The sequence below is a fragment of the Nuphar pumila genome, chromosome 6, assembly GCF_984573655.1.
Source record: "Nuphar pumila chromosome 6, dmNupPumi1.hap1.1, whole genome shotgun sequence".
In the NCBI taxonomy this organism is placed as follows: domain Eukaryota; kingdom Viridiplantae; phylum Streptophyta; class Magnoliopsida; order Nymphaeales; family Nymphaeaceae; genus Nuphar; species Nuphar pumila.
The window spans coordinates 106,666,026-106,680,256 of record NC_143254.1 but is presented as its reverse complement, the minus strand read 5'-3'; the positions used below and the strand labels follow the sequence as shown (position 1 = coordinate 106,680,256).

At 42.0% G+C, this 14,231-nt stretch overlaps 1 protein-coding gene across 2 annotated transcripts; it reads left to right on the top strand.

The window, feature by feature from the left end:
- The first annotated feature begins 9,806 nt into the window (after positions 1-9,806).
- On the top strand, positions 9,807-12,731 carry LOC149835569 (F-box protein AFR-like). Of its 2 annotated transcripts, XM_090008596.1 has the most exons (3): positions 9,924-10,418; positions 11,067-11,173; positions 11,265-12,731. In XM_090008596.1, the coding sequence occupies exon 3, from the start codon at positions 11,348-11,350 to the stop codon at positions 12,422-12,424; it is 1,077 nt and encodes a 358-aa protein (XP_089864722.1). In that variant the 5' UTR covers positions 9,924-10,418; positions 11,067-11,173; positions 11,265-11,347; the 3' UTR covers positions 12,425-12,731. The 2 variants fall into 2 exon arrangements, with proteins under 2 accessions (XP_089864721.1, XP_089864722.1); XM_090008595.1 differs by lacking the exon at positions 11,067-11,173 and having other exon boundaries at positions 9,807-10,418.
- The last annotated feature ends 1,500 nt before the right edge of the window (positions 12,732-14,231 follow it).

The following is a 14,231-nucleotide window of genomic DNA, read 5'->3' as shown; positions in this document are numbered from 1 at the left end:
TGAATGATAAACTGTTACAACTTGAGAAAGTTCACACACATGATGATACTTCAGATATGTTGACTAAGGCATTGCCTAAGGACAAGCATAAGAAGTGTCGACTCTTGGCAGGAATGGTTGAAGCCTCCACATAAGTCGGGAGGGGGAGAATTGTTGGGTTTCCCTCCTTTGTGGGACCCATCTATTTACTGCATAAGAACCCTTTGTTAATTAACATTTATTGGCATGCTCATTGGAACCATGCATATTCGTTATTGTGGAGGGATTTCCAAGCACGACCTTTGATTGTCTCAAGGTCGATTTATGTATTCTACTGAATAGCGATTTGTGAGATAGCGCTCAGCTGAATAGCGATTTGTAAGATGGTGCTTCAACTGAATAGTGATTTGTGGTTGGCGTTTCAGCTGCATAGCGATTTGTGAGATAACGCTGCAGCTGAATAGCGATTTGTGGTTGGTGCTTCAGGTGCATAGCGATTTGTGAGATGTCGCTTCAACTTTCACATTAAATGTGAATCTTGTTCTCTATTTAGGGAGGGGCGGTTTGGCTAGCAAGAGTGGTTTTTTTATTTCTTTTTGGGGCTGCTTCGTGCGGTTGGTTCTTCAGAACATTTGTTTCTTTTAGGTGAGGTCTTTTCTCTTGTTATTTCTCTACACCTTTGTGTGTTTATAAGACTTATGCCTTTTGTAAACTCTGTTTGAAGATAGTGGAAGAAACTGACCTATCGATCACCGTGGACGTACCTCAGTTTTGAGGAAACCACATAAATCTTGTGTGTTTCTTTAATTTATGTTGATATATATATATATATATATATATATATATATATATATATATATATATTACTTCCATTGATTTTCACTTGGGAGAAAGCCCGTTTTTCTCAACAAGATGAGGATTAGACATGTGGAGGATATTATTGTTGCATGTCTAGCTAAACTAGCACTTGATGTGTGTTGCAAAGATTCAATTTGGGTCTCCTTTGCTAAAGCCAAGTATCTTAAGTAGACTAGTATATGGGGTCTTCCAAAATATCCTATTGGACCAGAGATATGGAAGGGAATTGTGTGGATTGATCACACATTCATATGTTTGTATCCTGGAAGGTTAAAGATGAGTCAAGATCAAGGTTCTGGACTGACCCATGGATCAGAGTACCTCTTGTTTCCTTTCGTGACCATCATGAAATATCAGGTTTGAGAAGAATTAAGACACTAACAGTAGCAGAGAGGTGGAGCATGTTTGGGTCTTATGGGATTCCACACTTTCTTTCTCTTTCCCTATCATGGACGACCGAGATGCTATTTTATGGAAAGACAGTTCATGAGAGAAAGCCGTGGATATTTGGAACTCTATTAGAGTAGATGTGCCTCATAAATGCATAGTATAAACTAGTGTGGCCAAAGGGTGTCCTACCTAGAGCGTGTTGGGTAGTGTATGACTCAAGATAGACTGAAGCTGTTTGGGGTGATTTTTCCTAATTAATGATATTTGTGTTGTAAGAAAGAAGAAGAAGATCATGCACATATATTTTTTAATCATGTCACATCTTGCAAGCGGCGTGGCAATTTATTTGCAGCAGATTTGGAAGACGAACTTCTATTATTTTGGAGCTTTTGTGGTGGGTGTCCATTAAGCACGAACAACCTTGGACTTGAAGATGCCAAGACCCACTCTTTCACATTGTTTTGTGGAAACTATAGTCTATAAAAAATAATATTATTCATGATAATAAACTGTATTATAAGGATCAGATCATCCATAGCGTGCAGCATGCATGTGCAGAAGGCTGTATGGTTCATCAATGGCCCTCAGAGTCGATTCCTATGATAAAGCTTTTTGCTGCAGGTGGTCCTATGGTGCAACCTAATCTTATGGCCGACCCAGGCTCTATTGTTATCAGTGTTTCATCGTCTACTTATAGGCATTCTTTTTTTGTTTTCTGAAAGGCAAGCTGGGGTTAGGCAGACTCCTACCGAAACAACAGCCACCCCATGTGGCAGAGGGATTCGATCCTGGGCCTTCAGTTTGACACAGGTCCCCGCTTACCGCGTGAGATACCACCCGGCCTGGTGGTACTTATGGGCATTCTTCCATGGTGGCTTTTGCAACATATAACCTCTCTTCGACTCTCCTTATTGGTGGCTTTAAAAGGTGTACATGAAGGCATGCATGGTTGAATCTCAATGCTGTCAACTATTCGTTGATGGATTTCCAAAGGGAGCTAGCAGCATAGCGACAAATATTGCGAGATTTATGAAAAATCTTGTGATAATATCGACGAGAAATTGTCTGAAAGTTTAAAACGAAAATTTCTTTCCAGATTTTCAAATATCACGAGATTTATGAAAAAAAAACATGAATACCATGATTTAAATGTGATATTTACTTTTTAAACTGCATTTTATCCCAAAAAAATAATGTATTTTTATTTTTAAATAAAATTTATTAATATTTTTCTTATAAAAATTATTTTTTATATTTTTTAATTAAATTTTTTATTGTCAAGATTTTGCCAAAAAAATGCAAGATTTATAACTTTTTTTTTTATTTCTCGTGAGTTTTTGAAAAATGAGAAATTACCGATAAAAATGTTTGTCACTGTGGGGAGCAGAGGTAGAAGTCACAGTCAGTAACAAGAGGTGGAGGGTATCTTTTAGGGTTCCTCTTTGGCTCTGGGTTATGTTTTTCTTTTGTTAGGTAGTCATGACTCTTTGTATTGGAAGGATAAACCCCAAGTCTCCAAGTTTCCTCTAAAAAAGTTTCAAATATTACTGGGTAATTATCTCCATGGTGTCATCAGATTAAACTGATTTGGATTCGTAAACCTAAAAAGTTGATATCCCTGGACCTATGTCACAAAGATATTGGACAAGTGATGTGGGTTAGACTCGCAAGTTTGAATCTTTTTTCTAGAAAACAGGACAAGAGGGCTTGAAGTTTTTTAAAAATTTAGTCAATAAAAACTATTTTTGATATTTTAATAATAAAAATATTTTATAATAATCGAAATAATATTTTAAAATATTAATATTTAAGAAATATTAATATTATTAAAAATATTAAAATGATGTATGTACGTGTCAGCGTGTCCGCTAATACACTCTCAAAATGGCGTGTCCCTTAATTTGACTCTCTCTCTCTCTCTCTCTCGCTAGAGGGTTGAAAGCCAGATTCTTGTAGGCATGGATGATGGGTATGAGCATGGTGAAGCATCGTGAGGGTGATGATGGTGACGACGAGAGTGACTGCAATTTAATCTCATCCATCTCGCTCTTCCACAAGATCCCAATCTCAGGTAGCCATTTGACGAAGGATATCATGAGTTGTGGAGTTTTTCCAAAGTGGTGGGCCCCCACTAGCACCCATAAAGTTGTTGTAATCCTCTTCTAACTTCCCATTGAATGTTTCTCTAATGGGTTGCCACTCCATGGGCGAGTTGAGCTTGTTGCTATTTCAAGGAGTTACTGGAAAGCAATGTTGTTAAAATCGGTTTACTAGCTAAATCAGTTTCTTATATAAAACGAAAGAATCAAATCCTTTTTTAATTGGAAGATATAAAAATTAATTTTTATTAAAAATTCAGAAAAAACAAATTGTTGTAAAGAAAATAAAAAAAAAGTAACAAAATAATAGATGTCAATATTGACACAACATTTATAAAGATGGTACTTTAGAAAAAATTCATCAAGTAGCATCACAACTCATTAAATATATATAACACGTTACCCTTTTATTAATTAGAACTGATTGAATGAAAAAAAATCAATTTTGGAAGGGGGGGGGGGGGGGGGGGGGCGCAAATTGACCCTTGTTTCGAATGGCTAAGAGTTCGATCTGAAATCAAATCAGCAGATTCATATCAATTGTGATAACATTGGTGGAAAGGTTAAATAAAGAAAAAGGAGCAGAAATGTTAATTTATATACATAACCAATAAGAGTAACACTGGCGGAGCCAATGGTGGGCGGTCGCCCACCCCAGGATTTTTTATCGAACCTGGGTCGGGTCCGGACCCGACCCAAATCCGAGAACCCATTAGGGTTAAAATAGTAGGGTCATGGGGAAGGGCTCACAATCCCTTTCCCTGCGCCGCCCTCCCCCTTCCTCCTCACCTCCCCTAACGGCTATTGTCGACCGTTGCGTTATGAGTGGCCACCGACTCCCCCTCATCCTCTCTGTTTCCTTCCCCCTATGCGATTTTCGATGAGCCAATCCCCCGCGCCAACCCCTGTCACGACGAGCACCGATGCTTCCCGCAGGTAAACCCCTTCTCCTATTTTCCTTTTCTTGTTCGATCGAGATCGCCGGAGGATCGACATAGGGTTGGTGTCCTCTGCCAGAGCCTTCCCCTTCCCAGGCTTCCTCCGTGACGGTTGGAGGTCCGGCTGAGGACTGATGGCCTTTGCCGAAGCCTCCCCCTTCCCCTGGAGCCGTCGGAGGTTCGACAGAGAACCAGGTGTCCTCTGTCGTAGCCTTCCCCTTCCTCCATGACGGTTAGAGGTCCGACAGAGGGTCAATGGTCTCTATCGAAGCCTCCCCCTTCTGAGAGGTCCGACAAAGGATCTGGTGTTCTCTGTCGGAGCCTTCCCCTTCCTCTGTGACAGTTGGAGGCTCGGCAGAGGGCTGGTGGCCTCTGCCAAAGCCTTCCCCTGGGGTCGTCAGAGGATCAGATATCCTCTACCGGAGCCTTCTTCTTCCCCCGTGAGGGTTGGAGGTTCGATAGAGGGTCGATGGCCTCTGTTGGAGCCTCCCTCTTCCCCTGGGGTCTTCGAAGGTCCGACAGAGGACCGGGTGGCCTCTGCCGAAGCCTCCCCCTTTTCCTTTGGTGGTTGCCGGAGGCCCGACTGCCTCTGTCAGGCCCTCTCCACCCATCTGAGGTGGGTGGGTGGGTGGGGGGGCTAGCAGAGGTCCCGACCACCTCTGTCAGGCCTCCCATGCCCCTTTGGTCTCTTCGACAGGACCAGGGGGGGCTCCGCCTCTGAAGTCGTGCCTATCGGCTGCTGGCTTTGCCCTCTGCCCCATTTATCTTTCTGGCAGGATAGAGGGCCTCGCCCCTGTCCTTGAGATTGCCGGTAGGGGGATTTTCCCCTTGCCCCTTTGATCTTTTCGGCAGGACAGGGGGCTCCACCCCTTGTCGTTTTGATCATCGGCAAGAGCAAAGCCTCTGTAGTCACAGACTGAATGCCTTTCTTATGTGATTTTCTTAAAACGTGCATAAATTTGGTTTGGACTTACTTGGCATGATTTCAGATGAGGTAAACTGATTATTTCATGTAATAAGAAGATCCAAAGATCACATCGGGTTTGGACTTAGGGGAATTTTACGGTACCTTCTGCCACCTTCTCTAGAATTTTACTTTCACTTGATGATTGAGAGCTTTAGATTCAATTCATATCATACTGTTGATATTCATTGCTTAGTTACAAAATATAGTTTGATACCTAGCTTCATAGAAGATTGTCATTTTCATTTTGTTCAATCCTTTTTTGCAATGAGATTTGGCTCATAGAACATTGTCTTATTTTTTTTCGTTGCATAAGAATTGATAAGTTTATAATGAAAAGGCCAATCTTTGATAAATCTTTTGTAACTCGAGAAGGAGAACCAAATCAGAAAATAAGCAAAACAGAAATTGATGAATAAGAGTTACCTGCAGATCCTGCACTTCGTCCTTCTATTTCTAGTTATCATCATAATATCCAAGATAATGTTCGTAAAGCATATATGATCTGAGGTCCTTGTCAACCTCAAGATTGTACGTTTCAACTAAACCACAAAAAATGAAGGTTCATTCCAGCTTGGTATGATGAGTATAAGGATTGGTTGGAGTATAGTACAAGTAAACATAAAGCATATTGTTTGCAGTGTTATCTTTTCAGGCCAAAAAGCACAATGAAGATTAGTGCAAAGGCATTCATATCTAAAGGATTTGATAACTGGAAAGACAAGAAGATGTTTGATAAACATGTTGAAAGCTCTAGCAATTTCATAATTCAGCATGAATGAAGTGTCAAAATTTGATGCAACATAAATAACATATTGATGCTATACTTTATAAACAAAGTGTTCGACAGAAAGATGAATATAGACTTCGTCTTTGGGCAACTGTTAATGCAATCAGATACTAGTTAAGTCAATGATTGACATTTTGAGGGCATGATGAAGCTGAAGAATCTCTTATTAGAGGAAATTTTATTGAGTTGTTGAAGAATTTGCAAAGATCAATAATGACATAAATAAAGTTGCATTGAAAAGTGCTCCAAAAAATAACAAATTGATATATCTTGATATACAAAGGGATATTGTCAAGGCTGCTTCTATACAAACCACAAATGCTATTATCATGAAACTTGGCGATACTTTTTTTTTCTATTTTACTTGATGATTCTCATGATATATCAACTAAAGAACAAATGGCTATTGTTTTACTGTTTGTTAATGAAAAAGGTCAAGTGGTTGATCACTTTCTTACTCTTGTGCATGTTCTTGAAACAAGTTCTATGTCACTCAAACAAGCAGTTAAAGAAGCATTTTATAAGAATAAATTAAGCATATCAAGTTTGCGTGGACAAGGTTATGATGGAGCAAGTAATATGAGAGGGGATTTTAATGGATTGAAAAGTATTATATTACATGAAAATGCATCTGTATATTATATTCATTGTTTTGCACATCAACTTCAATTGGCATTAGTTGGTGTTGCTAAAAAAAAACATTGCTTGATGTGTTTTTTAATATATTAGGCAGGTTGTCAACTTTTTTCTTCACTTCATGCAAGATATTTGAGCTTATTCGAGAAGCAAAATTTATATGAATTGCTGAAGCACTCGCATTGGGTGAACTTGAAACAGGACGAGGATTAAATCAAGAAATAAGTTTCAAACGACCTGATGATACTCGGTGGGGTTCTCATTACGATGCTTTGGTTAATTTACTCAGTATGTATTCTTCTGTTATTCAAGTATTACATTTCATTGCAGAAGATACATATTCAGGAAAAAGTTCAGATGCAATTATTTTATATCACTACAAGAAAACCGTGGATTAGCGACGGCCTCTATCCATCGCTAATCCGTCACTAAGCCGTCGCTAAACTGTTTAGCGACGGCTTAGCGACGGATTAGCGATGGATAGAGGCCATCGCGATTTTTTGCTCGCTAATTAGCGAAAAAAATTATCTGTCGTTAATTCCGTCGCTAATTTGCGACAGATTAGCGACGGAAATTATCCGTCGCTAATCTGTCGCTAAATTTTAAAAAAAAAATAAAAAAAAATTGATCCTTGTCGGGCGGTATTCCGGCAGCACTAAGCCGGACTTATACCGCACCCGACAGGCATTGCATGCACATAACGATCGCTCTGCCTCATCGCGAACCGGCGTCGCCGTCCTCCATGAACCGGTGCTCTCCGGCGTCGCCGTCCTCCATGAACTGGCACCGTCATCTTCCGTGAACCGGCGTCGCCGTCATCCTCTGTGGACCGGCGTCATCGTCCTCCATGAACCGGCGCCAATGTCCTCCAGCGATCGTCGACCGTCCTCCGTGAATCGACGTTGTTGTCCTCCGTGAACCGGCGCCGACATCATCCAGCGATTGCCGACCGTCCTCCGGCGTCGCCGTCCTCCGTGAATCGGCATTGTCGTCCTCCGTCAACCGGCGCCGACGTCCTCCAGCGATCGCCGACTGTCCTCCGGCGTCACCGTCCTCCACTCTCATGTACATGCTCTCCAATAAGCTCTCCGACGTCGCTCGGTTTAAATCGAGCGCGGTCGATTTAAATTTCAAACAGGGAGAGAGGGAAAATTTCGCGCTTGGTTTAAATCGAAAATTAGCGACGGATTAGCGACGGAAATTTTCCCTCGCTAAATCCCTCGCTAAAATGTTTTTCTTGTATTGAAAATTAGCGACGAAATACTTGTTGTCGTTAATTCGTCGCTAATTAGCGACGGATTAGCGATGAAACAACTTTCATCGCTAATCCGTCGCTACTTAGCGACGGATTCATTAAGAAAGTTTTCTCTAGCTAATCTGTCGCTAATTTGCGACGGAAAAAATCCGTCGCAAATTTCCGTCGCTAATTAACATTTTTCTTGTAGTGTATCATCAGTTGCAAGATTTTGAATTTATTTTTTGCTTACATTTGATGTGTAAAGTTTTGGGAATAACTGATGACCTTTCACAAGCACTTTAACGAAAAGATTAAGACATTGTGAATGCTATGAGTTTAGTCACTACATCAAAACAATGCTTTCAAGGTTTGAAAGATAATGGATGAGACTCTCTCATAAACAAAGTGTCCATATTTTGTAAGAGATTTGATATTCTGATTCCTGATCTAGGGAACTTATATACACCTCAAGGACAATCAAGACGTAAGGTTGAAAAGATCACCATATTACATCATTATCGTATTGATGTGTTTTATGCTATTATTGATTTGCAACTTCAAGAGTTGAATGATCGTTTCACTGAAGCAAATACAAAGCTTTTCCTTTTAATGGCATGCTTGAGTCCAAAGAATTCTTTTTCTGCTTTTGATAAAGATAAGTTGATTCATCTTGCTGAGCTTTACCCTAAGGACTTTTTTAGAGTAAACATAATTAGGCTTGAAAATCAATTGTATATATATATATATATATATATATATATATATATATATATATATATATATATATTGCAGAAATGCGAAACAGTGATCAGTTTTCAAGTTTAAAATCTTTAGCAGAGCTAGCAGAGATGATGGTAACAACTCAAAAACACATTGTATTTTCTCATGTGTATCTATTGATTAAGTTGGCATTAACTTTGCCAGTTGCAACAACAAGTGTTGAAAGAGCATTTTCAACTATGAACAATATCAAAAGTCGTCTATGTAATAGAATGAGAGATGAATAAATCAATGATGCTTTGGTTACTTACATAGAGAAGGAGACATTTGATACCATCGGTGATCATGCAATTATGAATTGTTTTCAAAATATGAAAAATAGAAGATGCCCGTTGTAAAATTTTCATGAATTTAGTTGTTTGTATTTCTTAAGTAAACAATCTTTATTTTAGTTTAAAAGTATGATTTAAAGTTTTATTTTATTATGTTCATAAATTTAGTTGTTTGTATTTGTAACAATTGTTATTTTAATTCAAAGGCTTATTTAAGTTTTATCTCTCCAAAGACGATTGTTCCTCCAGCAAATTTTTTTTGGCTCCGTCATTGGTCCGAATAAATTGATCGTCCTTCAAGACCATAACATTGTCCCCGAGACTCAAAGTCTGCCCACTCAATGAAAAACTTCTGGAGTTTAGCGTACTGGGATGAGGCTTAGGCCTCTACGGACGCTGTCTAGGTTTCAATCTCATGGGTGCCACCCCTTGTGCAAGCTTAAGCCTGGCGAGTCCTTAAGAGCAAGGGGTAACAAGCTCATAGAGTTTTTTCGCTGGCTGTCAGGACAGTAGTTAGAGGCATCGCTGCTAGGTCTCTGATCCTACGGACAGTTTCTCCGTATAAATATAAAAAAACCCAATAAAGAGTTCACGTGTTTGCTAAAGTTACCATGTAAGCTGACAGAAGCAGTGATCTGAGCAATTTCTTAATAAGTTAAGCGTTATATTAAAATTTCAAAACTCAGACGGTTATACGTAATTTCGTCACAAATGAGGTTTTTTTCTGTAAATTTTCCTAAAAACAAAAACTTACAATGGGACAGAAGTGAAAAGGAAGAGAGGAACTGTCAACGCGAATGAGAGAGAAAGAGAACAGACAAAAGGGTAACTGTATCGCGGCCGCCTTTTCCATCGCAGATCAGCTTTTACTGTAGAGAGAGAGAGAGAGGAATCGGGGGACGGAATCCACTGCCCAACAAGAAGCCTACAAATACCCAACCACCAACCCACAAGCAGCACTCTCCTACCCAACCCCTTCTTCCATCGTGTCCCCAACCAGACTCTCTCTCTCTCTCTCTCTCTCTCTGTAAAAACGAAATCCCATTTCGGCCAGAGTCGGGATCTTGGGATTCTCAGCCGGAAACCGGCAAACAGACGTCAGATCCACGGCCCATCCCCCTTGTCGTCGCGTCGCTCCTAACTCTTAGAGCGTTTTCTTTATTGTAACGCTTTTTTTTAGCCTGAGGACAACTCTCTCTTTCCCTCTCCCACCTAGCTCGGCCAGAGCCCGGATCTAGGGAATCGAGGCGGGAAACCCGCGAAGCTACGTCAGATCCACCGGCGACTGCGGATCCTCTTGTCGCGTTGCTCCCAATTCTCCCATTTTTCTCCTTTTTAAGCCCACGCCCCCTCCCCACCTGCCTTAATTCCCTGAGAGAGGAGATGCGGTTTTTACAAGGAGAGGAGGTAGACGCGAAGGCCGCAGAGAGTTGAAGGGAGAGCCGCTCCTCCTCCCTATCTTTGCCCCCAAAACAGTAAGCCTTCTTTCAACTCTTTTTCTTCCCGTTTTTCTTTCATTGAATGAATCACACGCCTAGAGAGAGAGAGAGAGTTTCCTACTTTTTGAATAGTGAAAAGGGGAAGAGGAAGAAAAGGAAAAATAGAAGACGATTGTGTTTTTTTTTTTTTCTTCTTTTAAATTATTTTAATAAAGGGTAGGGGAGCATTCTTTGGATGTCCATGCAGATCTGCCTTTTGCTTAAAATATTGGGGAGCTTCTTCTTTCTTCTTCGCTGCTTCTTTAATCATTTCTTCTCAGAGATTTCGAGGCATTCGTGTTTAGTTTCCCCCTCGAGCTCCTCTCCTCTCCAGGATATCAAACACAGCGAGTGGGTTCGAAAAAAGAGTGATCGGTTTTTTAAAATCAGTTTTTTTCACTGCAGCAGGAAAGTCTCAAAACCAAATCGAAGAAGCCAAATAAAGAGTGATCACCAAACAAACTGGATGAGTCATGTGCTTTGGTCCCTTTTTCATGTTTGGGTTTGGAATTTCGTTTCCCCATTTGTTTTTACTGTTTTTCTTATCTTAACGTGTTAGAAAATGCAACAAATTCAATTGAAAAAGTTTCCCAAGAAACTCTTTTCTCATGCCTAAGAGAAAAGTCTTTCTCTGTGCCCTTGCAGCCCAGCTAAGCCTCAAAGCTAACCGGAGCCAAGCCTCTCCGAATAGAACCGGTTCATAACTTGACATCAAATAGCGGTTACCCTATCACTTTCAGTTGCTTTTTAATGTGTGACAGCCCCCTCCTCCATCTCCTTTTCTTCTTTTAAAGCGCACCAATTCAGTAATTCTAACCATTCTTTGCTTTCCGTTTGCTCCAGAAAGAAGAAAGAAGGTGAGAAAGGAGAGGTCGGTCGGGATTCCAAAGAAGAAGACGAAGAAAGAGGGAGAAAGGAGAGAAGAGATGACGCTCCTTCTCTTGGACGTCCCCAACCCCAAAGCTGACGCCCTCCTGGAGGTGCCGTCCCTCATCCCAGGGCTCCCCGACGACGTGGCGGAGCTCTGCCTGCTCCGCCTGCCCTTCCCCCACCACAACGCCGCCCGCTCCGTCTCCTCCTCGTGGAACAGGGCCATCTCCCACCCTTCCTTCTCCCTCTCCAAGCATACCCTCGACCTCTCCCTCCCTTACCTCTTCGTCCTCGCCTTCGACAATTCCTCCACCACCGCCGCCCTCGATTTCCACGCCTTCAACCCCCGCTCCTCCCTCTGGCTACAACTCCCCCCTCCGCCTTGCTCCCACCTTTCCCCTCCCTCCTATGCCTCCGCCTCCCTCCCCGACTGCGGCGCACTCTTCGTCCTCGGCGGCGCCCGCGGCGACACCGACTCCCCCGTCCCAACCCTCTTCAAGTACACCACCGCCACCAACTCGTGGTCCCCTTCCGCCCCCATGCCCACCGCCCGGTCCTTCTTCTCCGCAGCAACCGTCGCCGGGAGGATCGTCTTCGTCGGGGATGCCGCCGGCGCCGAAGCCTACGACCCGTCGGCCGACCGGTGGACGCGAGCGGCGGGGTCGCGGCTCTCGCCGTACGACGTGGCGGTGGTGGGGAAGAAGATGTACGTGACGGAAGGGTGGGCGTGGCCGTTCGACTGCCTGCCGAGGGGCGGAGTCTACGACGCGGCGAAGGACGAGTGGGAGGATATGAGGGTGGGGATGAGGGAAGGGTGGACGGGGGCGAGCGTGGTGGCGGATGGGAGGCTTCTGGTGGTGTCGGAGCACAGGGGGACGAGGGTGAAGGCGTACGTGGAGGAGAGGGACGAGTGGGAGTACGTGGGAGGGGGTGGGGTGCCGCTGGAGGTGAGGCGTCCGCTCGCGCTGGCTGCCGCAGAGGGGAGGCTCTACGTGGTTGGGAGCGGGCTGAGCGTGGCGGTGGGCACGCTGAGGAGGGAGAAGGCCGGGCTGCGACTCGAGTGGGAGGTCGTGGAGGGCCCTCCCCAGTTCAAGACCTTGGTCCCCACCGCCACTCATGTCCTCTATGCTTGACCTTTTTCCTTTGCCCGGCTTCCCCTTTCTTCCTTATCCTCTCTCCCTTTGGCTTTCATGGCTCCCCTCCCCTGCCATCAGAGAAGCTTGGTATGAATGAATTGCTAAGCTGATGCCGTACCGCTGAGCTCTGGTTAGGAGGAGAGAAAAACACGGTTCAGTAGTAGGCAAGAGAGGCCAGATAAAAATAAAGGGGGGCTCTGATTCATTCTCTTTACCGAGTGGTTGTTGAGTTACAATGATGGGAGAATGAATCGAATCTTTGATGTTTGGTTTGACAGCCGTATATGGACTTTCTGTAATAAAATGAGAAGCACCGTGCTGCTGAGAATCTTGGTGTGTTGTTCACGCCGAGTTGAGGAAAAGAGAAAAGTTGCCTCTTTTGTATATATTGAAGTGAAATTCAGAGCTTTTACTCTCCCTAGAGATTTGCAGTTGAATTTCAGTTCAAATACTAAATTACTAATCACGTGATAGATAACTAAGCACTGCGTACATCAATAATTCAAATTGGCGTCTGAGGTTTTTGAATCAAAATTTACCTTTGCGGTATATATATATATATATATATATATATATATATATATATATATATATATATATATATATATATATATAAAGCTCTACTCTGACACCACGATGCTTTTAGATTCGCTCTCTATTCATCTACAGAAGTCATCACGTCACGTGATCTGAAGGGAACTTCTTGGACCTACATTTCATTGACAGCCATGTGGGTGGGGGTACCAATAATTTCTTGAAGTCGTCCAGGACACAATGAGCTAGACGTTCATGTATTTTTTTTTTACTGAAATGGTCTATGAACAAGGAGAGCTTGACACCCCTACTGGGTTCCCATGTGTGAACAGGTTTTTCTGGCAATTAAAAACTCAACGGTCATAAGTGTTTTGACACAATATATATATATATATATATATATATATATATATATATATATATATATATATATATATATTAATGAAAAAACATGATCCAAAGGGCCAATCCTTTGTATGTTGATTGACTATATTGAACACATCCATGGTGTCAAATTGAGCAGTAACCCACACCTATGAGTTTTGAATCAATATGACACTGTGGGTGTGCGCACCAGATATTTATCCTAATCATGGAAGGATTTACAGATATTCTTTAGCATATATTTACACTTCATGTAAAAATGCCAAGCATCTGACGTCTCCGCTGAATTGGATCTATTATGTTTTGAAACTGCTTTGTGATCACTGAGGAGCCCGTGTTTTCACATTAAACGTGGGTTCATTAACAAGGATTGCTAGCATCATGCCCATACTTTTAAAAACTCATGTTTACTGTTGTGACTGACCTTTACAATAGGAAGATGAAGAAGTTGTGTTTAGTTTGGATTAAAAGCCAGGTTGATCTTGAACAGGCAATTTAGATTGCTTTCTTTCTGGATTTTCAACAGGCTTTAAATGAAATGAGATGGCCTTGGCACTCAACAAGAAAAAACAATAGTGGGCCAAGCACACTGAACTACCATGTGTCGGGTTCCCTTGCTGTTACGGCTAAGAGAGAGAGAGGAAAAAAGTGTGTAAGGTGAATCACACAGTGCAGCTAGGCTGCAACTTTCATGATGATTACATCACACCATCCTTGTCCTCATCATCCACGGTTGAGTTAAATATTTGCATGATCTGTATTTTTTTTTGACGAAAAATGACTGAACTGTATATAATTGGACCCCTTTTCTTTAAAACTCAACAATTCTTGATATTATGTAAATATCCGACATCATTAGAACCTTTACCTCTTTGAAACTACGAAT